This window comes from Sminthopsis crassicaudata, chromosome 2, assembly GCF_048593235.1.
Source record: "Sminthopsis crassicaudata isolate SCR6 chromosome 2, ASM4859323v1, whole genome shotgun sequence".
NCBI lineage: Eukaryota > Metazoa > Chordata > Mammalia > Dasyuromorphia > Dasyuridae > Sminthopsis > Sminthopsis crassicaudata.
The window spans coordinates 369,372,925-369,396,299 of record NC_133618.1 but is presented as its reverse complement, the minus strand read 5'-3'; the positions used below and the strand labels follow the sequence as shown (position 1 = coordinate 369,396,299).

Sequence of the window (23,375 nt, the reverse complement as noted above, 5' to 3'; positions counted from 1 at the left end):
GGGCTAGTCAAAAGTGTTTTCTAAGTCATTAGTAACTAACTTAATAATTAATAAGATTAATAACAACAATAATAAATCACTAATAACTATTTTTTATATCATTTTAACAGTTACAAAGTGCTTTTTTGCCAATAACCCTGTGAAGTAGTTAGTTCAAGTGTTGTTATTGGACAGTGATGGGCTTGGCATTTAAGAGCTGAATTTGGGGTCAAAAAGATCCAAGTTTTAGTTCTGACCCTGACACTTTGGTTGTATTGCCCTAGACAAATTTCTTTTTTAAACTTCATTTATTTGTCTGTTTGTTTCCTAGACAACTTTCTTCATCTTCTTCAGCCTTCATCTGTAAAATGGGGATGATAATGATACTAGTCCCCACTTGTGAGGATCAAATGCAAGGATGTTTGAAAAGCACTTTGGAACACTTAAAGTTCTCTGTAAATGTTAGCTATTATCATGGTCTTCATTTTACAGAGGGAGAAGTGATTTGGATATAGTCCTATAACTAGCAAGTGCTGGAACCAAGATTTGAACCCAGGGTTTCTGACGCTGAGTTTAGTGGTTTTATTCCTAAAAGATTGCTTTGGGTTCTACGTAGAATACGGGACTATGTAAGGCTTATTCCTTCCCTTCAAGGAGCTCACTGGAAAATTCAATACCTTTTGAGGGAGAAAGGACCTTGGGGTCATCTGGTAAAACCTGAGAAGTGGTTGTTCTGCTTCTACTTTGACCTGTTTCTCTCACAAGTTTTCTTTGAATATTAATTTCATTTTTTTTTAGTATATGTGGAGCTTAGGTATTTCCTTCAGTTTGGAAGGATGACTAGAGAGTCGAATCCTAACACATCAAATTTCCTTTGTTGTCTTTGTTTCTGTTCAATAATGTCCAACTTTTTGTGACCTCATTTGGGGTTTTCTTAGCAAAGTTACTGGAATGATTTATTATTTCCTTGTCTAGCTCATTTTACAGATGAGGAAATTGAGGCAAAGTTAACTTGCCCAGGGTCACACAGCTGATAAGTGCTGAGGCTGGATTTGAACTCAGGAAGATGACTCCTGGCCTGGTACTACAGCACCATTTTGCTGCTCTTGTCTTGCCTTCCTTTAAACAAAAGTATTCAGAGCACAAAGCATCAGATATGAGTGAAAACTTAGACTATATAATTTAAAATGCTAGAGAGAGAGGAGTCTTAACAGTTACTTAGTCTAATCTTTTCATTTTATAAATGAGGAGCACGGTATTGGGACCTATCACTGTAAGGCAGTGACTGTGGAAGGGACAGATAGAAGGAAGAGGAAGTGATCAGATGATGTTAAAATAAGATAAAATATGACTTCATACCCTTCTACATACTCCCTGCTCTTTTCAAAACCCTGCTCTTCTATGATTTCTCTGGCCCTTCACACTCTGCTCACTGTAATCTGATGTCACTGGATAAGTGTGTCGGGAGAAGACGAAGTTGAAGGGAGGCTGAAAGCATGGTGTGATTGTCCTATATTCCTGACAGTCAGTATCTTTGGTCAAACAAGCGTAGTCCAAAAGAGATGTACTCTGTTGAACATCAGCTGAGTGATTTTGGCCTTGCTGCGCTATGCTGTGGGTGGGGTGGGCTGGGGGACCAGGCTGGGAGCTTGGTGACCTTGAGGAACTCATCTTACCCTGGGGGAGACAGGACATGTACACAGATTTTAAGAAATCACACAGTCAAGAATGAGATGGGGTCTGAGTGCTGCAGGAACTCAAGGAAAGGAGAAATGGTCATGGATAAGGGCAGGGGAAAAGATTTGAATGAGGTAGAATGGATGCAGAACCTGGAAGACTAGGAAGGATTTGAATGTGGGGAGCAGCAGTAGGAACAAAGGGGAATAGCAAACCTTAAGTCCCCCAAACAGGGATTCAGTGATAGCTTCTCCTAAGTCTTCAGTAGCCTTATTTCTGTGCCCAACAGTCAACCATGAAATCATTTTGAAGGCCAGTATGAACAAACAACTTGTGGTACACAGCAACATGGAGAGAAATGTTGGCGTCCTTCGGCTTTATCCTGGAATTACTGCGGCCATGGTAGGCACAGGGATTGGGGCTTGGGATGCTGCCTGAATTTCTGAGATGATCAGGTCAAACCTCATTAAAATGAATGTTGTCATGGGTTCTTTTAATCAACAACAATAATCATAGGTTATAGAGAAAATCCGGTGTGGTGGTGTATTGAGAGTTCAAATCTCATCCCAGCTAATCTCACGTTGACGTGACCCTGGACAAATTCCTTAACGTCCCAATGTCTCAGAGGTCTCTTAACATTATTAAGTAGAACAATTGCCATCTATATTAGTGTTGGGCATTTCCTCACTAGGAGTTCTCTACACTAATGAAATCAGAACTTTTTGTTATTTTCTTTAAATCAGAGATGGAAGAGACTTGATCTGCCCTTATTGAGTCTCCACCGCCTTACTAAGTTTGTTTCAAACCTTCTCAGTGAAAAAAAAAATTGTTGGTTTTAGAATAAGAGGCGTTGAGTTCGAATCCCAGCTCTGCCACTTTATTGCCTCTGTGATCTTGGGCCAGTCATGTAACTTGTCCCGGCCTCAGTTTATAAAAATGAGAGGGTTGGAGTTCGTGATTTCATTCTTTTTGGGGGGATCCCCAAGGCTATTGGGGTTAAGTAACTTGCCTAAGGTCACATAGCTATGAAATATTAAGTGTCTGAGACTAGATTTGAACTCAGGTCCTCCTGATTCCAGAGCTGATGTTCTATCTGCTCTGCTATTTAGTTGCCCCACTGTGGCATCTAGCTGCCCCAACTTTCTTTGTGATTTACAATACTGTGAACTATGCTAACCTTCCTCTAACCCACACTTCCCTTCTCCATCATCCCCCATGCCTCAAAATTAGCATTCTCATTCTCCTCTTTCTCCTGTCCTTTGCTCCAGGCCCTATTCTCTCCCTTCCCTATCCCCATTACCTCCATGACTTCCGCAGCTCCCTCTGGACCAGTGCTGCCTCACCTTTGTTTCCAGTTCCAGTTTCTTCATCTCTGATTGTCTCCAGGACAACCTCACCTGGACATCCCCTGAATGCCTTGGCTGTTCCCTAAAGCTGCTTCTCCTCTGATGGCAGGCACTGTTTCTGTTCATGGTCCTTCCATTCACACAGACTCCCACGTTTGTAACTCTGAGGTGGTTATTGTTAAATTCTTTCAGACTTTCAGTGACCCCATTTGGATTTTCTTGACAAAGATACTGGAATGATTTGCCACTTCCTTCTCCAGCTCATAAGGAAACTAAGGCAAATGTAATTAAGTGGCTTGCCCAGGTTCACACAACTAATGAAAGTCTGAGATCAGAATTGAATTCAGGTCCTCCAAGACTCAAGGGCTGGCACTCTATATACACACTGTGTCACTTAGCTGCCCCAACTCTAAGGTGATCTTTAACTCTTTTCTCTACTTCATTTTTTCCATCAGTCTCCAAGACCCTCCTGAGTTATATCTCTTTAGTTTCTCTCAAATCCACACTCTTTTCTCTATTCCCACTGCTGTCACCCTAACCAAAGCTCGTAACTAGTTTGCCTAGATTATTGCAATGATTTTCTTAAATGTTTTTTCATCTTCATTTCCCCTCTTTTGATCCTATTGTCAAAATAATCTTTCTTACACATAAACCTGGTCATGTCACTCCTGCTCAAATCTCCAATGGTTCCCTGTTGAGTAAAATTTATACTCCTTTGTCCAGCATTTGATACTCTACAATCTGGCATCAGCTTCCCTTTCCAATCTTGTCTCATGCCATCTCCTTCTATATACCTTTACATTCCAGTCAAACTGTACTATTTTCTCCCAGGTAGGCACTGTATTATCCTGCTCCTATACCTTTGCTCATGTTATTCTCTGTGCTTGAATGTTCTTAGTCCATCTTTGCCCACCTAATTATAACTCCTTCTCTGCAGACCAACGTTGCCTCTTTCAGGAAACCTCCCCTCAATCCCCGTTTGGGAATTTATGTCCTCAATTTTCACATAGCAATTTTATAATTCTCTCTTGCATTTACTACAGGATATTATATGTTCTGGTAATCTGTGGTTGTATCTATAAGCATCCTGAGGGCATGGACCATGTATTTTAAAAACTTTATCAAAAGGATGAAAAAGGATTGATTAAGTACTATGTGCCAAATGCTGGGGATACAAATAGAAAAAGTGAGACACTCTCTATTTGCTAAGTATTCACACATTAATTGGGAGAGACAATGCATTTTTTTAAAAAAGTTCAATTGAAGGGCAGATACAAGTGGGCCATAGGCTAAGACCTCGAGAAAGTGGCAAGTCAAATAGCAAGACCTTGTGATACTCCATCTCAAGTGAAGCACTAGAATTGTGGATTCACATCTCCTTTAGGCTGTCAAGAAGCCTGGGTGAAAGAGAAGGATAGTGGAGGGAGGGCAATCTTGCACAAGATACTTGCACTTGTTTCCAAGTATATCCCTTTCTATCACTTACCCAGCAAGTTATCCCATGCAACAAAGAATAAAAAAGAAAAGGGTGGGAGGAGATGAGGCAAAATACTCTTCAGCAAAACTAACCAAATACATCCATCAAATCTGACAGTATATACAGTGTTCTCCTCCAGTAATTGCCGACCTCTATGAAGAAGAGAGGAACAGTCATTTTCTCAACTCCTCTCTAGAGCCAAACTTGTGGCTACTTCACAGAATAGATGGTTAATAAATAAATATAGAATGAATGAATAGATCATAGAATTTTAGAACTGAAAGAGACCTTACAAACAATGTAATTCAGCTTCCTTACTTCAAAAAGGGAAAATTGAGACTTAGAGGAAGAAATGACTTGTTCACATAGTAAGCTAGGGATCATAGTCATAACACATTAAGTCCCATCTCCTCATTTTGCAGATGGAAAAACTGAGTCTTAAAAAGAGAATGAGACACCTCAGGTCCTTTTTTACCAAAAAAAAAAAAACCAAAAAAAAACCATACTGTAACTATATGTCTTTCATAATATGCATCTACAGTAGATTTTTATGCAAAGACTTGGCATTTATCATTACTGAATGGTTATAGATTGAGTTGGTGATAGAGCCAGGGTTAGAATTTATACATTTTAAGCTAATTAATTTCTAGTCTTATTAACTTTCAATAACACTTGGGAAAGAGATTAAAAAAAATTCAGGCTAAAGTGAGGCAAGGAAAAGTAAAAATTTTTTAAAAAAATTTTACCAAAGGACTTACCATATGCTTTATTTAGTAAAATGTTTCCCTGATGCATTTAAAATAAAGCTAAATTACAAAAATTTGATTTATGCAAAACTTTCAAGATGTTAGGTAAAGCCTCTTAAATATGTATTACAAAACTTCCCTGAAATCAAATGATCTGTAAGTTCTAATAATGACACAAATTTAGGCTGAAATCACATAATTCCAGACCAACAGAAAGATTATTAAGACCTAGAAGCAGGGAAGTGGGTATTTATATCCTTTTGGGCTTTGGTGTAGTATTTCAATGTCTATTTTGAAGTTTAATTGGGATGTCCTTTTCACTAACTAAAAGCATATTTCTCTAAGTGATGACTAGTTGCAAAATGACCTTGTTCAAGTCCCTAGGCTTAGATTTATATAAAAGGCAGAGGAATAGTGGAAAGACTTTCCAATCAGAGGACTTACTGTGTGACTTTGGGCAAGTCAGCATCTCTGGGCCTCAGTTTCCCTAACCGTTGTAAAATGAGAAGTTTGGACTAGAAGGCCATTAAGGTCTCTCCCACCTTTAGCCTATGAGTTGCTTGTTCCTGAAGATCTTTAATCAGAGGGTATATGACCACTTGTCAGAAGAAGTACAGTGAAGGTTCTTTGACCAGAGAGTTGAATTAGATAAACCTAAAATTCCTTCTTGCAGCAGTATTCTAAAATTTCATGACTGGCTCTTTGATCCCCAAGATGGGCTGTCATGTGAAATAAAGCTTTCTAATATAAGCAGACACGTCTGACTTGAAATATATCACTGATACTTGTTGAAATGGAACTTGTAACTGAAATATGACTCAGGAAGGCTGTATCTTATTCGAAAGGAACAGAATAGATAAAAAGGGATTAGCAGAACATGACTGTATTCAATGAGTATATCAAGTAATCACACTTAAATTATGGATTTATTGAAGTATTGTATAAGGAAATCAAGGAACCAGAAGCAGAAAACATTTGGGTGAAGACCAGGGGAGAAAGAAATGGCTTGACTTCCCAGGATGCCTCTCTCTCCCTTTCCCTGTCCCTCTCTTTCTTTTTTTCTCCCTCCCCCCTTCCCCTTCCCTCTCCCTCTTTTTCTTTCCCCCTTCTCCCTCTTCCCATTCTCCTTTCCCTTTCCCCTCTCCCCCTTTCCCCCTCTTCTCTCTTTTTCCCTCTTCTCTCTTTCTCCCTCTTCTCTCTTTCTCCCTCTTCCTCTCTCCTCCTCCCCCTCTCCCCTTTTCTCCCTCTTCCTCTCCTCTTCTCCCCCTCTCCTTCCCCCCTCCCTCACCTCCTCTCCTTCCCCCTCCCTCACCTCCTCTCCTTTCTTCCCTCCCTTACCTCCTTTCCTTTCCCCCCTTTCCTCTCCCTCTTCCCTCTTCCCCCCTCTCTTTCTCTCCTACCTCTTTCCTTTTCCTTCTCCCTCTCCTTCACCCACTATGTCCTTTCCCCCTAAAAACAAACTAGCTAAATATTTCTCTCTTTCCATTAAGTATAATTTTATCTTTCCAAAAGTAGAGAGATAATTCTCTCTTGAACTTTATTCTCAACAAGAAAAGCTTACATTTTAAGGTACAAATGATGGAAACTTTGTGGGGGAGGGACAAATTGATTCCATATGATAATTTGTGATAGAGAAGTATGACATGTACCATAAATTTTTGAAGAATAGATTTCAAAGAATTCAGAGACAGACTAGAGGGAGAAGTCTCTTATCTTCCCAGAAAATATATTAAAGACAACAGACAACCTCTTGAAATTTATTCATTTGTGCAGAAATGATATTACCAGAAGGAATTTAAAAAAATATTGCCAACAATCAGTCAGTGTTGGGCAAGAAGCTGAAAACCATAAGGGCACAGGTTATATTTTCTTAACTGTTGCCCATTGAAGACAAGGAGTGAAGAAGAGAAAAACTAATTAGAGAAGTGAACAGCTGGCTAAGAACATGATGTCTGGTAATGGGATTTGGATTTCTGGAGCATGGCATAAAATATATGAATGACAGATTCCTGGCCAGAGATGGAGTAAACTAAATAAAGATTGGTAAGAATGTATGTCATATGATTTTCAAATCTAATTAAAAGGGCTTTTAAAACTAAAAAAGATGGGGGACAGAGAGAGAAATGCCTATGTATATCCCCCATATTAGAAACCACAGGGGGTAGATACAGCAAAGACAAAAGAATAGCAGTTGAGACACCCAGAAGTTCACAAGAGAGAAAATCCAAGAAAGGAATTAATATTGTCTCAATTGTCTCAAAATTTAGGCAACAAGCTAAAACTAAACGTCCTATTGCAAAGAGGGACGTTTATCCTCATAGGAATCACTAGGATTTGTCAACATTAAAGAGGTAAATTCAGTAATAACAAATGTCAGGTCTTGCATTTTGGTACCAAAATATTGCATAACCACTTTATGGGGGACATACAGTAATAGGGTGGGATCTGAGGAGTTTATTGGATTTTGAGATCAATATGAGTCAGCAATGTGTTATAGAAGCCATTAAAAGCTAATGTAGCTTTGGGCTGTGTTAAGAAAGACTAACTTCTAGCAATATGGAGGTGATAATCCCTCTGTACTCTGCTCTTATGAGACTTCATCTAGAATTTTCATATATAGGTCTAATCATTTATAGTTGATGAAGGATCCTGATAAACTGGATAGTATCCAGAAGAGATTAACCAGGATAGTGAAGAAACTATCATGAGGATCATTTGAAGGAACTAAGAGTGTTTAGCCTAGAGAAGAGATGATTCAAAGTGATATCTGTACTCAGTATTCTTTCATTTAAAAAAAAATGTCTCAGGAGCAGCTTGTAGATAGAGATTTGGCCCTGAAATCAGGAGTTCAAATCCAGCCTGACTTTTGGCAAACTGTGCAACTCTGGGCAAGTCGCTTAATCCTGACTGCCTCAGAAAAAAGATTAATTTTCCAATGAACAATAATCTATTTTTTTTCTCTCTCTACTACCCCTGAAAAAGAAAAATATATCTAACAGACATGCATAGTGAAGCAAAATAAATTCTTGCATTGGCCATCTTCAAAAAACATATATTTGAATCTTTACCCCGAATTCACCTTTCTGTCAGCAAAATTTGCTTGTCAGCATGTTTCATTATTAATCTTCTGGAGTCTTGGTTGTTAATTGTGTTGATCTGATTTCTTGAATATTTCAAAGTTGTTTGTCTTTAAAATGCTTTTACTAAATAAATTGTTCATCTGGTTCTAATATTGGATCAATTTATCCAAGTCTTCCGGGTTTCACTGAAACAATCCCTTTCCTCATTTCTTTAAGTATTCATGTTTAAAAATTTTGAATTTTTTTTAAATTAAAGCTTTTTATTTATAAAACATATGCACGGGTAATTTTTTTTCAAAGATTTTGAAATTATTTTATTGAGCATCACTGGCTCAATTCTTGCAAGATCACAGCCTCTCATGTTTCTGGATCAATTCTTAATTTTTTTTAAAATTATAATTCAATAATTTAATAATTTTGTAATTTTTATACACAAAACATATGCATGGGTAATTTTTTAACATTGACCCTTACAAAAACTTCTGTTTCAACTTTTCTCCTCCTTTCCTCCACCCCTCCCCTAGATGGCAGGTAAGTTGCATGGGTAATTTTTCAATATTGACCCTTGCAAAACCTTTCGTTCCAAATTTTCCCCTCCTTCCCCTCACCCTTCCCCCTAGCAGGCAAGTAGTCCAATATATGTTAAATCCAATATATTTATACAGTTATCTTGCTGCACAAGAAAAATCAGATCAAGAAGGAAGAAAAGAAAAACTGAGAAAGAAAACAAAATGCAAGCAAATAACAGAGAGAGTGAGAATGCTATGTTGTGTTCCACACTCTGTTCCCACAGTTCTTTCTCTGGGTATAGATGGCTCTCTTCATCATTGAACAAGTGGAAGTGGTTTGAATCATCTCATTGTTAAAGAGAGCCTCTTCCATCAGAATTGATCATCGTATAGTCTCTTGCTCCTGCTCATTTCACTCAGCATCAGTTCATTTCAGTCTCTCCAGGCCTTTATGAAATCATCCTGCTGGTCATTTCTTACAGAAAATAATATTCCATAACATTCATATATTCAGCCATTCTCCAGCTGATGGACATCCACTCAGTTTCCAGTCTCTGGACACTACAAAGAGGGCTGCCATAAGCATTCTTGCACATACAGGTCCCTTTCCCTTCTTTAAGATCTCTTTGGGATATAAGCCCAGTAGTAACACTGCTGGATCAAAGGTTATGCACAGTTTGATAGCTTTTTGAGCCTCGTTCCAAATTGTTCTCTATAGAATTCTTTTGGTATATAGGTTGGATTAGAAGTCTTCTGAAGTTCCTTCTAGCCCTTAATGTCTATGTGCAAATGGATTTAAGTCAGCCAACAGTGATATGTAGGAATCTCCTCTGAAGAAAAAAGTGAATTGTTTAGAGACCGATGCAAATTTTCAGAAAAGGCACTGACCAACTCAGGTTTTTAAGATGTGTTTTGTTGTGAAGTCTTCTGTCTTTGTATCAATTATTTCAACTACTTTTCTTTCAAATCCCGTCTTACAACAAAGAAAAATCAATTTGGCAAAAAAATTCATTACACTGACCAGACCTGACAACATATATAACATTCTGTTTAAGCCATGTTTTTGGAATTTGAAAAGCCTCTTCTTTGTGAGAGATGTGTTTTGCTAGTTCTTCTTTAGGATCTTTGTTGCTTTTTTCCAAACCAACTTATATTTTTCAAGGATTTATAAAAAAGATGGAATCAAGTTTAGGTAGAGAGGATGATTATTAGAGTTCATATAAGAGTAGCATTGTCAAATACGGGGACCTCAGAATGAGGTGAAGTTGACAATGAAAGCTGAAGACACAAGGAAAGGGGAATGTATATGAAGCATTTTAAAAGTTCTCCTGAGAAAAAGATGAATGGTTCCTTGCTCAGGGTGGATGGGACAGTTATAATGGATATTGAAAAAGAAGGAATAGCTAAACTCATTTTGCTTGTCTTCTCAATTTGAAAAAAAAAAAAGAGATCTATTTCTCAGCTTAAATTTGCGTGTGGTACAGATGAAAGACTGATTTCATTGGTTTAAAGAGTAGGATACTTGATCTGCCAATGAAGAATGCCAGTTTCTCTGCAGTATAGTATCACTGGTATAATTGAGAATTTAAGCAACTTGCCAGATCACACAACTAGTATGTGTCAGAGGCAGGACTTCAATCCAGTTCTTTTTCTTTTCTAGGGAGAATTCTGTTTAGAATATAAATGAACAAGAAAGGCTAAAAGTGAATTAAAACCAGAGATAAATGAGGAGATAAAAGAGAGTAAATTCCAAGTGACAAGACTGAGTGAACGAAGTCCTAGGGTTCTGAAGAATTGGCAGATGTAGTTGCTGTCCTTTTATGGTCAGTGTTAGCAAACTGGTAAATTGGGACAGTGCCATAGATAACAGTTTAACTAACTGAGTTTATTATTTTTTCCAAATACATGTAAAGATAGTTTTCAACCTTTATTTTTATAAAACTTTGTGTTCTAAATTTTTCTTCCTCTTTCCCTTAATCACTCTCTTCCTAAGAAAGCAAGTAATGTGATAGGCTAAACAGGTGCAATTCTTTTTTTTTTTTTTTTTTTTTTACTTTTTTTTTTTATTATATATATATATTTTATAATATTATCCCTTGTATTCATTTTTCCAAATTACCCCCCCTCCCTTTATTCCCTCCCCCCGACGACAGGCAATACCATACATTTTACATGTGTTACAATATAGTCTAGGTACAATACATGTGTGTGAATATCATTTTCTTGTTGCACAATAAGCATTAGATTCCGAAGGTACATGTAACCTGGGCAGACAGATATTAGTGCTAACAATTTTCATTCCCCTCCCAGTGTTTCTTCTCTGGGTGTAGCTACCTCTGTCCATCATTGATCAACTGGAAGTGAGTTGGATCTTCTTTATGTTGAAGATTTCCACTTCCATCAGAATATATCTTCATACAGCATTGTTGTTGAAGTGTACAGTGATCTTCTGGTTCTGCTCATTTCACTCAGCATCAGTTGATTTAGGTCTCTCCAAGCCTCTCTGTATTCCTCCTGCTGGTCATTTCTTACAGAGCAATAATATTCCATAACCTTCATATACCACAATTTACCCAACCATTCTCCAACTGATGGACATCCATTCATCTTCCAGTTTCTAGCTACTACAAAAAGAGCTGCCACAAACATTTTGGCACATATATGTCTCTTTCCGCTCTTTAGTATTTCTTTGGGATATAATCCCAGTAGTAGCGCTGCTGGGTCAAAGGGTATGCACAGTTTGATAACTTTTTGGGCATAATTCCAGATTGCTCTCCAGAATGGCTGGATTCTTTCACAACTCCACCAGCAATGTATTAGTGTCCCAGTTTCCCCACATCCCCTCCAACATTTGTCATTATTTGTTCCTGTCATCTTAGCCAATCTGACAGGTGTGTAGTGGTATCTCAGAGTGGTCTTAATTTGCATTTCTCTGATCAGTAGTGATTTGGAACACTCTTTCATGTGAGTGGATATAGTTTCAATTTCTTCCTCTGAGAATTGTCTGTTCATATCCTTTGACCATTTATCAATTGGAGAATGGTTCGGTTTCTTATAAATTAGGGTCAGTTCTCTATATATTTTGGAAATGAGACCTTTGTCAGAACCTTTGTTTTTAAAAATATTTTCCCAATTTGTTACTTCCCTTCTAATCTTGTTTGCATTAGTATTATTTGTACAGAAACTTTTCAGTTTGATGTAATCAAAATCTTCTATTTTGTGATCAATAATGATCTCTAGTTCTCCTCTGGTCATAAATTCCTTCCTCCTCCACAAGTCTGAGAGGTAGATTATCCTCTGTTCCTCTAATCTATTTATTATCTCCCTCTTTATGCCTAAATCATGGACCCATTTTGATCTTATCTTGGTATATGGTGTTAAGTGTGGATCCATATCTAATTTCTGCCATACTAATTTCCAGTTTTCCCAACAGTTTTTTCCTAATAATGAATTTTTATCCCTAATGTTGGAATCTTTGGGTTTGTCAAAGATTAGATTGCTATAGATGTACCCTTTTTTGTCCTTTGTATCTAATCTGTTCCACTGATCTACCGGTCTATTTCTTAGCCAATACCAAATGGTTTTGGTGACTGCTGCTATATAATATAGCTTTAGATCAGGTACACTTAGACCACCTTCCTCTGAGTTTTTTTTCATTAGTTCCCTTGCAATTCTTGACCTTTTATTCTTCCATATGAATTTTGTTGTTATTTTTTCTAGGTCATTAAAATAGTTTCTTGGGAGTCTGATTGGTATAGCACTAAATAAATAGATTAGTTTGGGGAGTATTGTCATCTTTATTATATTCGCTCGGCCTATCCAAGAGCACTGAATGTCTTTCCAATTATTTAAATCTGATTTTATTTTTGTGGCAAGTGTTTTGTAATTTTTCTCATATAATTCAACAGGTGCAATTCTTTTAAACATATTTCCATGTTGTCATGTTGTGCAAGAAAAATCAGGCCAAAAGAAAAACACACACACACACACACACACACACACACAAAAAAAAAAAAAAAAAAAAAAAAAAAAAAACCAAAAAGATGAAAATACTATGCTTTGATCCATACTTCTCTCTCTGGGGATGATTGGCATTCTCCATCCCAAGACTGTTGGAACTGCTTTGAATCACACATTGTTGACAAGAGCCAAATCCATCACAGTTGATCACATATAATCTTGCATATAATGTTCTGGTTCTGCTCACTTCCCTCGGCCTCAGTTCATGTAGGTCTTTCCAGGCTAACCCACTGAGTTTAGCTAACAATGCATTTGCCAGAAATGCAGGCTGACCCTGCATATAATATGAGTGGGCTCCACAATGCCACATGCTCAATTGACTGGACTGGAAGAGTTTGTCATCAGTGTTTCATTATCATTCAAAGGAAGGCCTCTAAGTGGAGTTCCCCTGGGATCCATGCTTGGCTTTGTGCTGCTATTTAATCATTGTATTAGTGACTTGGAAATAGCTATAGTTGGTTTGCTTGCCTGTCAAATATGTAGATATCACAGAGCTGGGAGGGAGCACATACTGGGGGACAGTCAGGTCCCAAAAAGAAATTGAAAGGTGAGAGTGTTGTACTTAATCTAGTGAAATGAAAATCAGTAGAATTAAACATAAGACCTACCATGTGGGTTAAAAAAAATCAACTTTACTGGACGATATAAGTGAACTATATCATGTAGAAACAATCTGGATTTTTTTGGGGTAGATTACAAGCTTACTGGGGCTCCAAACTATTGAAGGTTAGGCCCATTAATAGAGACAAGGTAATAGATTGCAGAGCTCCCCCCTGGTTCAGCCCACATCGCACTTACATGTGTGGTTCTGGGTGCCATTCTTGAGGATAGTGACAGCAGGAGTTTGTCCAGAGGAGGTGGTTAGTGTGGAAAAGGGGCTAGAGAGCATTGAGATCTATTCAGATCTACAGGCAGTTAGTGAAGATGGATAGGAGCTGGACATGTTTAGCCTGGAGAAAACTGGGGGAATATGGGAGCTGTCTTCAATTTTTTGAAGAACTGTCATGGAAAAGAGGGATAAGATTTGTTCTTTCTGGTCCCCAAAGATTTAAATTCGGAACAATGGGGGTGGGGGAGGAATAGTTGCAGAAGGGCAAATTTAAGCTTGATTGAATGAAAAAGTTCTTACCAATTAGACTTGTCCAGAAGTGAAATTGGCTGCCTTAGAATGCAATGGTTTTCCCCTCACTTAGGGTTGAAGCCTTCTATTGATAAAGGCTGTACAGTCACTTGCTGGGATTTATGGTGACTTCAGACATTACTATTTGTTCTGTGAAACTCTGAAGTGCCCCTACCCCCAAAAAAGAGTCATTCCTAAAGTGATTGGAGCAAAGATGGCAGCTTTATGAAAATGAGTTTGAGATGGCCCAGGGTACAAGAGATGTTTGGAAATATGTGTTGGTTAAAAACAAACAAATCTGTCTCAGTACTCAGTCCAGCCTTATGCGAGAGAATCATCTTGAGGCAAGTCAAGACATATGGGAAGAAGATGGGGGAAGTAGGTCAATAATAAGCTCTCCCTGTCCATAAATCAGAGCTCTTCAGGGCACAGAAGGAGGCAGGGACCCTAACTTTTATCCTCACTACTCTACAGATGAAGAAACTGAGTCTCAGAGCAATTAAGTTAGTGCCCAGGGCCATGCAGCTAATAAAGATAGTATTGAACTGGGAATTCCAATTCAGGTGCCCTTTTCTTTGTACCACATTATCCTTCATGCAGCAAAAGGTGTCATGACTGTAGAATATGGAATGCCAGAAGAAGAAAATGTCCTAGATCAGGATTTCTTAGTCCAAGGGCATGAACTTGATTTTAAAAATGATTTGATCAATGTATTTCAGTATAATTGGTTTCCTTTGCGAGCCTATATATTTTGTTTTATTATGCATTTAAAAACATTCTGAGAAAAGGTCCATAGGTTTCACTAGACTATCCGAGAAGTCCAGGACACAAAAACCATAAAAAATCCTTGAACTAGAATCACAGAACACAGAATAATTGATGTAGGAGGAGCCTGGGAGGTCATTAAGGTCAATTGCCTTATTTTATACTATCTAGGAGCAAAAACACCATTCAGGTAGCTTCTTATTGGATTTCTCGGGTGAAAAATAAAAATCTGATTATGGCTCCTCAATTAAATAAATTGTCCCTAGAATGTGATACTTCCTAAGGTTCAAGTGGGCTACGGGATTAAAAGGACTGTTTATTGGGACTGGCAGCTCTGGCCACCCAGGCGAGAGACCCGGCTTCTCCAGGGGCCAACCTAGGGAGCTCGCACCATTCTGCTGATGAATATTTCTGTGTCCTACGTGTGGATTTATGGCTCATAAAAATATGTGCTGTCAGGCTGAGCCCTGCAGAGCTTATCTGAGGTCGTTCAGCAGCAGCGGCCCTGTCCCCCTCCAGGTTATTTTAATCACCAGGTTTTGTAGGGGGAGTGAGCGCTTCTGTTCTCAAAGGAGATATCAGTTTATAAATATGTCACCCTGGTAGCTGATGAGTTTAACAAACAGGGACACAAGGGTGACTGATCCTAGATGTAGAACTGGGAGGGTCCTTAGAGGTCACTGAGTTGCAGTCCTACAATTTGGAGCTGTGGAGTCAAGGGCCCAGGAAGGAGGAATGTCTTGTTCAATGTCACCCAGGCCTTCTGACTTCAGATCCAACCCTTGTTCTCCGCTGCTGAGCTCTCTCCTTCCTAGTCTGTCATGGCCTAAGGAAACAAGGGAGTTCTAAAGAAGGGAACGATAGTCCTAGTAGGAGGCAGTGCAGAATCGTGGAGAAAACGGTCTTTAGCATCAGGAGATACGTGTTTTTGTACTGACTTTCATGCTTACTGGCTATGTGACTCTGGGTAAGTAACTTCCCTTGCTCAGCATTGGTTTCTTATTATAAAATGTGAATCAACCAGGAAACATCATAATACCCAACTCAACTTACATGGCTATTATGAGGAGAGTACTTGGTGAGATTTTAAAATGCTTTGATGATATATGGTTTTTTTTTTAATAAAATAATGAAGCTTGCAACTCTTTATACCATCTCAGATTTATGAACTCCTTCATGCAGGCAGTTCCATTGCCAGGAATAATCACAGTTCAATAACAGTAAAATGCTTCCCTTTCTGGGTCAGAGCCAGGATTAGAAGAGGTTCTGAGTTTTGTCTGAAGGTATTCTGCTTTGGTCTAATGAACAGGGTTTATTGGACTTGGGAGTTAGGAAAACTGTCTTAGATAGTTACTAGATATAATTCAGTCTCCCTTCTTCACTTGTGAAATGAGGAGATTGTACCCTTAGCTTTTAGCATAGTGCTTGGCACCTTGTAAGTGCTTAATAAATGCCTGACTCCAAGGTTGTCCCTCTTTATTACTCCTTCTCCACTCTGCTTCTCATCATGGTATTGGTTAATTTACAGGAATAATTATTATCATTAATAGTGGGATTTAAATACTTAAATGCTTTGTAATTTTATGAATGCGTGTCCTCCTTCCATGAGTATGGATCATAGCCCCTTGATCTCCTTCACCCTAAATAAAGTCTTTTTCTTTCCCTCCTCCCCCCAATTTCTCTGGATAGGCAGCTTTCTGGTATTGATCCTTCTCGCTCAATCTAGACTTTAAATGGCAGACACTGGACTAGAACTGAATTCTAGAACTTGCTTGGCAGGTGTGGGCAGGACCTGCCTCAGCTTGTACTCCATTGGCAGAGCCCAGGGTCCCCTTCATGCCATCTGTGCCAGAGGACAAATTTAAAAGAGAATTAATGAGTATATCCCCATGAATACATGATTGCCTCAATAGAAGTACTTCTTCCAGCTATACCTGTTTGACTGTTGTTTATGACTTTCTCCAGGGGAGTCAACTCAAAACACATGGAGTTTTTCTCCAGTTTGTTTCATTACCCTCCTCTCTTCTTTCTCCCCCTTCTCCATTTCTCCCTGACTTTCTCCACCACCCTCCTCAACCTCTCCACCCCCTTTCTCCCTCCCTCCTCCCAGAAGCAATGAGGATTAACTGATTTTCCCAGGGTCCCGCAGCCAGTAAGTGACTGAGGAGGCTGGGTTTGAACTCAGATCCTCCTGATTCCAGGACTAGTGCTCCATCTACTGACCCATCTAGCTTCCCTTCTCTAGTTCCTTTAACATTTTGTGGATACCAAAGGGTTTCCTGTAACTGATCCTACCCTCCATACATGACTAGCCCATCCCTTTAATCGTACTAATAGTGGTTAATATTGAAATGTGCTGTGGTAGAGTTAGGGAGCCCTGGTCCTGTCATATACTGGCTGAGTGATCCTGGGCACGCACTTAACTTCTCAGGGCACCGAGTGATTTAAGACTAAATTATAGAGAAGCTGCTGATCTGGTTAGGTAAAGGTAGTCTCTCATTGAAAACTACTCATACTGAGAAATAGAAATACACACCCACAAATATATGTATCTATCTGTGTTGATAAACTCATAACCTGACCTATACACACCTATGCTTGTATGTCTATATAAATGCATGTACATATTTGTAACACAGATCACATGGTGAGTTCATACAGACCTGTAATCCCCTCCCTCAGCAAAGAAAGGAGTGAGGGAATTTTCTCAACTCTTCTTCAGGCCCAAGCTTTGTCATTATAATTACAAATGTATATTTTGAAAATTTTATATTGATTTTCTCATGGTCCTTATAGTAGTGCCATGAGGGAGGTTGAACAAGTATTATTATTAATTATCTACCATTATCATCACCTTCTTCAGTCCTATTTAATGGAGGAGTCTGCTGAGGTCTAATGGGGACAAATGGGATGCTCTAGATCAGTGGAGCTCAAACTTTTTAAATAGGGGGCCAGTTCACTGTCCCTCAGACTGTTGGAGGGTCTGGACTATAGTAAACACAAAACCTCACACTCTGTGTTCCAAATCACTACTAATCAGAGAAATGCAAATTAAGACAACTCTGAGATACCACTACACACCTGTCAGATTGGCTAAGATGACAGGAACAAATAATGATGAATGTTGGAGGGGATGTGGGAAAACTGGGACACTGATGCATTGTTGGTGGAGTTGTGAACGAATCCAACCATTCTGGAGAGCAATTTGGAACTATGCCCAAAAAGTTATCAAACTGTGCATACCCTTTGATCCAGCAGTGCTGCTACTGGGCTTATATCCCAAAGAAATACTGAGGAGGGGAAAGGGACCTGTATGTGCCAAAATGTTTGTGGCAGCCCTTTTCATAGTGGCTAGAAACTGGGAAATGAACGGATGTCCATCAGTTGGAGAATGGTTGGGTAAATTGTGGTATATGAAGGTTATGGAATATTATTGCTCTGTAAGAAATGACCAACAGGAGAAATACAGAGAGGCTTGGAGAGACTTATATCAACTGATGCTGAGTGAAATGAGCAGAACCAGAAGATCACTGTACACTTCAACAACAATACTGTATGAGGATGTATTCTGATGGAAGTGGATATCTTCAATATAGAGAAGATCCAACTCACTTCCAGTTGATCAATGATGGACAGAAACAACTACACCCAGAGAAGGAACACTGGGAAGTGAATGTAAATTGTTAGCACTACTGTCTATCTACCCAGATTACTTATACCTTCGGAAGCTAATAATTAACGTGCAACAAGAAAATTGGATTTACACACATATATTATATCTAGGTTATACTGTAACATATGTAAAATGTATGGGATTGCTGTTATCTTGGGGAGGGAGTAGAGGGAGGGAGGGGAAAATTTGGAAAAATTAATACAAGGGATAATGTTGTAAAAAAATTACTCATGCATATGTACTGTCAAAAAAATTATAATTATAAAATTAATTTAAAAAAAAGAAAGTGAAAAAAAACCAAAAAAACAAAAACCTCACACTCTGTCTCCACCCCTCAGCCCATTTGCCATAACCCGGCGGGCCGCATAAACGTCCTCAGCGGGCCTGGCCCACAGGCTGTAGTTTGAGAACCCCTGAACTAGACTATGTAGCACTTTGGTGACTGGTGAACACAGAAAGTTGATCTTCTAAAGTGTAGCATACAAGCAGCCAGAAAGACAGAATTCAAATACCATGAAGCACACAAGATTTAGCAGCTACTACTTTTAAGACCTAGAGCATTCGTCATATGTTATACTGGATAACAAAAGAGATAGGATTAACACGAAGAATAACCTATACACTCATTGTGATCTCCCAGGGGGAAAATTAAATATTTACTGAAATAGAGATCTTTTAAAAGCATTCCTAAAAAGTCTAGAGCTGAATAAGAGTACGACATACAAACACAAAATTCAAAGAGGTGGATGTGAGTGAGAAATAAGAATAATAAAAATTATTATGTGGGAAAATGATACAGGTGTCCTCTTAAGAATTTCATGATTAAAAGAGTAGTTGGAAGGAGACTACTTATACAGAAGTTATGGGTATAAATTATTTTATTTTTATTATTATTTATTTTATTATTATTTTATTGGAACGATCTCAAAAAAGAATGGAAAAGTGAGAAGGATGCACTGGTGGAGGGAAATAAAGGAAGAATGGGAACACATAGAAAAAAGGGATACAAGGAAGAGTTTTTATGATGGAGAAATATCAAGTAATTAATGATTTGGGCATGCAGCTATATAAAACAATAAATTAAAACTCTTTAAACTTCCTAAAAAACCCTCCAAATTGGTCTCCTGACTCATGAACTCCTTTGCATCAGATCATACTGTTAGTTTTACTGTTTTCTCTTTGGTATATTCAGTTCTCATGATAGTCTCTCTCCTGTAGGTAAAGGCCTTCCTACAGCCCCCCATGAAAGGGGTGGTGATGGAAACTTTTGGCACAGGCAATGGACCCACCAATCCTGATCTGCTTTGGGAGTTGAAGAAGGCTACAGAGAGGGGAATGGTCATTGTCAACTGTACCCACTGCTTGCAGGGTTCTGTGACCTCAAACTACGCAGCTGGCATGGTGAGGGTGGGTTACGTTGGGGGTAGAGTCAAGACTGGTTGTATATCATTTTCTGCTCTGAACCATGGTTTGGGGATTGATCAACTGGCTCAAACATCTTTGGGTCTGACGTCAAATTATGCTGAGGAAAGAATCTGTTGATATGCTCGTGGAACTTGTGGGATGCCAGAATGGGAAAGTCCCTTAAAACCAGCTTCTTAAACTGTGATTCATGACCTCATTTGGGGGTCTTATAATTTAATGTGGGGGAAGTTGTGAAATTATGATTTATAATCAGTAAATATTTTATTTGTATACCTATTTTATATAATCTTGGAAGCATAAAAATTTCTTTAGTAAAAAGGGGTCCTTAGTGAAAAAAAACTTAAGAAGCCCTGGCTTAGAACATAGAACATTAGAACAATTTTTAAAACATGAAAGTAAGTGTATATTACAGTAAAGAAGGGAGGCTAGAGCAATGAGGCAGTCTGGAACTCTTTTGTTCATGCACTATGTTGGTAACAAAAGCTTGAGTGCTAACACTGAAAATATTTACAGAGTGAAACTTTTATTTTTTTTTACATACATCCATTTTTTCATTTAGAACAGAAAATAAGGAATAAAGATCTCGGAAGGAATTTGGGGATCACTTAATCTAATTTCCTCATTTTCCAGATGAGGAAACTGAGGACCAGAGAGAAGGCTTAGAACTTTGGCTGGAGTTATAATGGATTACTGGTGGAATTACAGCCTAGCTTGCCTGACTTTTCCTGGCACACCACAAACATTATATCACTCACTCTCTCTTTTTTTTTTTTTTTTTTTTTTTTTTTTTCTTTTTGAGGCTGGGGTTAAGTGACTTGCCCAGGGTCACACAGCTAGGAAGTGTTAAGTGTCTGAGACCAGATTTGAACTCGGGTCCTCCTGAATTCAGGGCTGGTGCTCTATCCACTGCGCCACCTAGCTGCCCCCATCACTCACTCTCTTATCACCCCTGTCCTCCCGTAACTCTTTCCTTTTTTCCTCAATAATCCAGAGCCCTCATATTCCCAGTTCGGAGTCGGACTGAATAAGGTGTGCTCACAATTTCTCCAGCATGGCCAGACATTGTTTGGGTGGTGGCTTTCTATTTCAGCCATTTGGGCTCAGAGGTGAGCCGCAGAAAGTTTTTAGGGATAGGTGGGGGGGGGAGAGGGATGTTGCCAGTCTTAGGGACCAGGGAAACTTTACAGAGCAGGTGATGTCTTTCTGGCCCCTCATCTTCCTTGTTCTCTAAAGGCTCTATCAGGTATTGGTATCATCCCTGGGTCCGATATGACATCTGAGGCAGCACTGGCCAAACTGTCTTATGTGCTGGGCAGGGATGATCTCGGCCTGGAGTACAAGCACAAGGTAAATATCCTGTTGGGCTGTGAGCTCCCTTATACATATGTGTTTGTTTACACACGTCTGAGAATGGTTGTGTGAATGAATTTGAATGAGCTGTTGTCCATGTGGATACCATTTATGAATGAATATGTAAGTGGATATGTAAGGACCTCAGAGGGGATCTCAAAGTTCAGCACAAATCTGAACAAGAATTCTCCATAATATTGATGACAAGTGGTCATTTAGCCTTTTATTGTATTATTTATATTTTATTATATTTATATATTATATTTTAATTATGAGGAGCCCACTGTCTCTTGACAGCATATTCCACTTTGTTGTAGTACTGATGATTCAAAGGATTTCCTTTGTAATAAGCTTAAAAATGCCTATCTACAATGTGTCCCTGTTGTTCCTAGGTCTGCTCCCTATTATCTCTAATATTGGCAGGGGCATTATATTAAGCATTTACTGTGTGCTAAGCCCTGTTCACAATGTGTTTAAGGGGAATATCTGTGTGTCCATATGTATATTTCTCCTTTTATTTTGTTAATGTTTGTGTATTTGTGAATTTATGGCTCTTTATTTCTATACAGGAGTGCTTGGGATGTAGGAAGATAGCAGTAGTTATCACTTGAGCTGAATCTTGAAAAAGAAAAGGCACAAATGGAAAGGGACATAGAGAAAAAAAATGCAAGGAAACTGGAGATGTAATTTGTGGATTTTAGTGGTATCAAACCCAATAGGAACAAATGATTTATAACATGTCAGCCAAAAAAGTTTGCACTGGGCATTTTTATGGAGCCCAGAATAAAGGAGGTGATAACGTCTCTGTTTTCTACCTTGATCAGATCATATCTGGAAAAGTGTGTCCAGTTCTGAATGCCATATTGGGGGGGCATTTAGTGGGAAAATGAGAGGACTGGAGATAATGCCATATCAGGCAGAGCTAGGGATGTTTAGCTTAGAAAAGACAATTTTGGCAGCCAGGGATGGAAGGTGGTAAAGCATTGTTGTCTTTCAGTATCTGAAAGAATATTATGTAAAGAAAGATTGTACTTATTCTTCTTGGTTTTTGAGGACAGAACTAGGTTGTTTCGGGAATAAATTTCAATTAGGTATAAGGACAATTCTAACAATTAGAAGTGGAATGAGCTGAGCTCCTTCTGGAGACAAGTGACTCTGAAGGCCTTCAAACTGAGAGTGGATGAGTGACTTTCAATGAGATATTGGAGGAGCCATTCAAGTTCGACTCTAGGTTAGAAAAGAATTTCTAATATCCTTTGATTCCAGGGAACATTTTCTCCTCTTCTAGCTATTGACCAAGAACTTGAGGGGGGAGATGACTCCTCTGTCTGAAGATTTCCAGATAACACTTCGGGATAGCAAATTTGTCCAGCTTATTGCCAACCTCCTCTACCTGAACTGCAGCCATGTGAGTGCTCATTTGTGATTGGCCCTACAGCTTTGTGAAACCTGGGGTCCTTACTGACTGTCCTATCCAACCACTCTAGGAACTGAATAACTGTCACTCTAGGGAAGAAAGCAGCTCTCCTCTCTGGCAAGTAAAACTGACATCTACTATTCTGAATGTATCCATAATTCATAGTTATTGTGTCAAACAAAAAAGCCAAATACAGAAAATTATATTAGGCAACTCCAAAGGGCAGAACCAGGTTTGATTCTCAGTTCTTTCAGCTATTAGCTTTATGACTATGTCTTTCTCCTTTGAGCCTGTTATGTTAGTTTGCTCATCTGTAAAGTGGAGACAATTCTGACTACTTACCATGATGATCTAATATGGACATATTCCTTGAAGAACTATAATATGCTATATTATTTTTCTGACATCCAGCTCTGACACATGCAAAGCATACAGCTAGCATTTAATAAGTGTTTGTTGAATGAAATAAAATTGAAATAATAGGATTTTAGAGCTGGAAGAGATCTTAGGAAGAATCAGTATTAGCCCCCTCACTGTATGGTTGAGACACACAAAGATTTATCTAAGGTCACATATTAAATTAGTGAGGAGAAAGAAAGAGAATAAATCTCACATCTCCAATTCATAGTTTAATTTTAAAAGGGAAAAAATTTTCTTAAGCTAAATTGTAAAATAAACTAATTAAAACAATATAGATCCTATGAAGGTTCTATTTTTGGGAGAAGTTCTAGCTGAGGCTAAAAGATGACTGGGCAGGAAGAGGAAAGGATTTTTGCCATGGAATTATGGGA

General features: G+C 38.6%; 1 protein-coding gene across 3 annotated transcripts in view; it reads left to right on the top strand.

Annotated features, from left to right (window-relative positions):
- LOC141556654 (60 kDa lysophospholipase-like) overlaps positions 1 to 23,375 on the top strand; it is a 126,153-nt gene that overhangs the window by 40,455 nt on the left and 62,323 nt on the right. For all 3 annotated transcript variants that reach the window (XM_074291120.1, XM_074291118.1, XM_074291119.1), the window contains exons 7-10: positions 1,946 to 2,058; positions 19,611 to 19,793; positions 21,051 to 21,164; positions 22,456 to 22,575. In XM_074291120.1, coding sequence (XP_074147221.1) covers positions 1,946 to 2,058; positions 19,611 to 19,793; positions 21,051 to 21,164; positions 22,456 to 22,575 — 530 coding nt within the window. The remainder of the gene's footprint in view (positions 1 to 1,945; positions 2,059 to 19,610; positions 19,794 to 21,050; positions 21,165 to 22,455; positions 22,576 to 23,375) is intronic.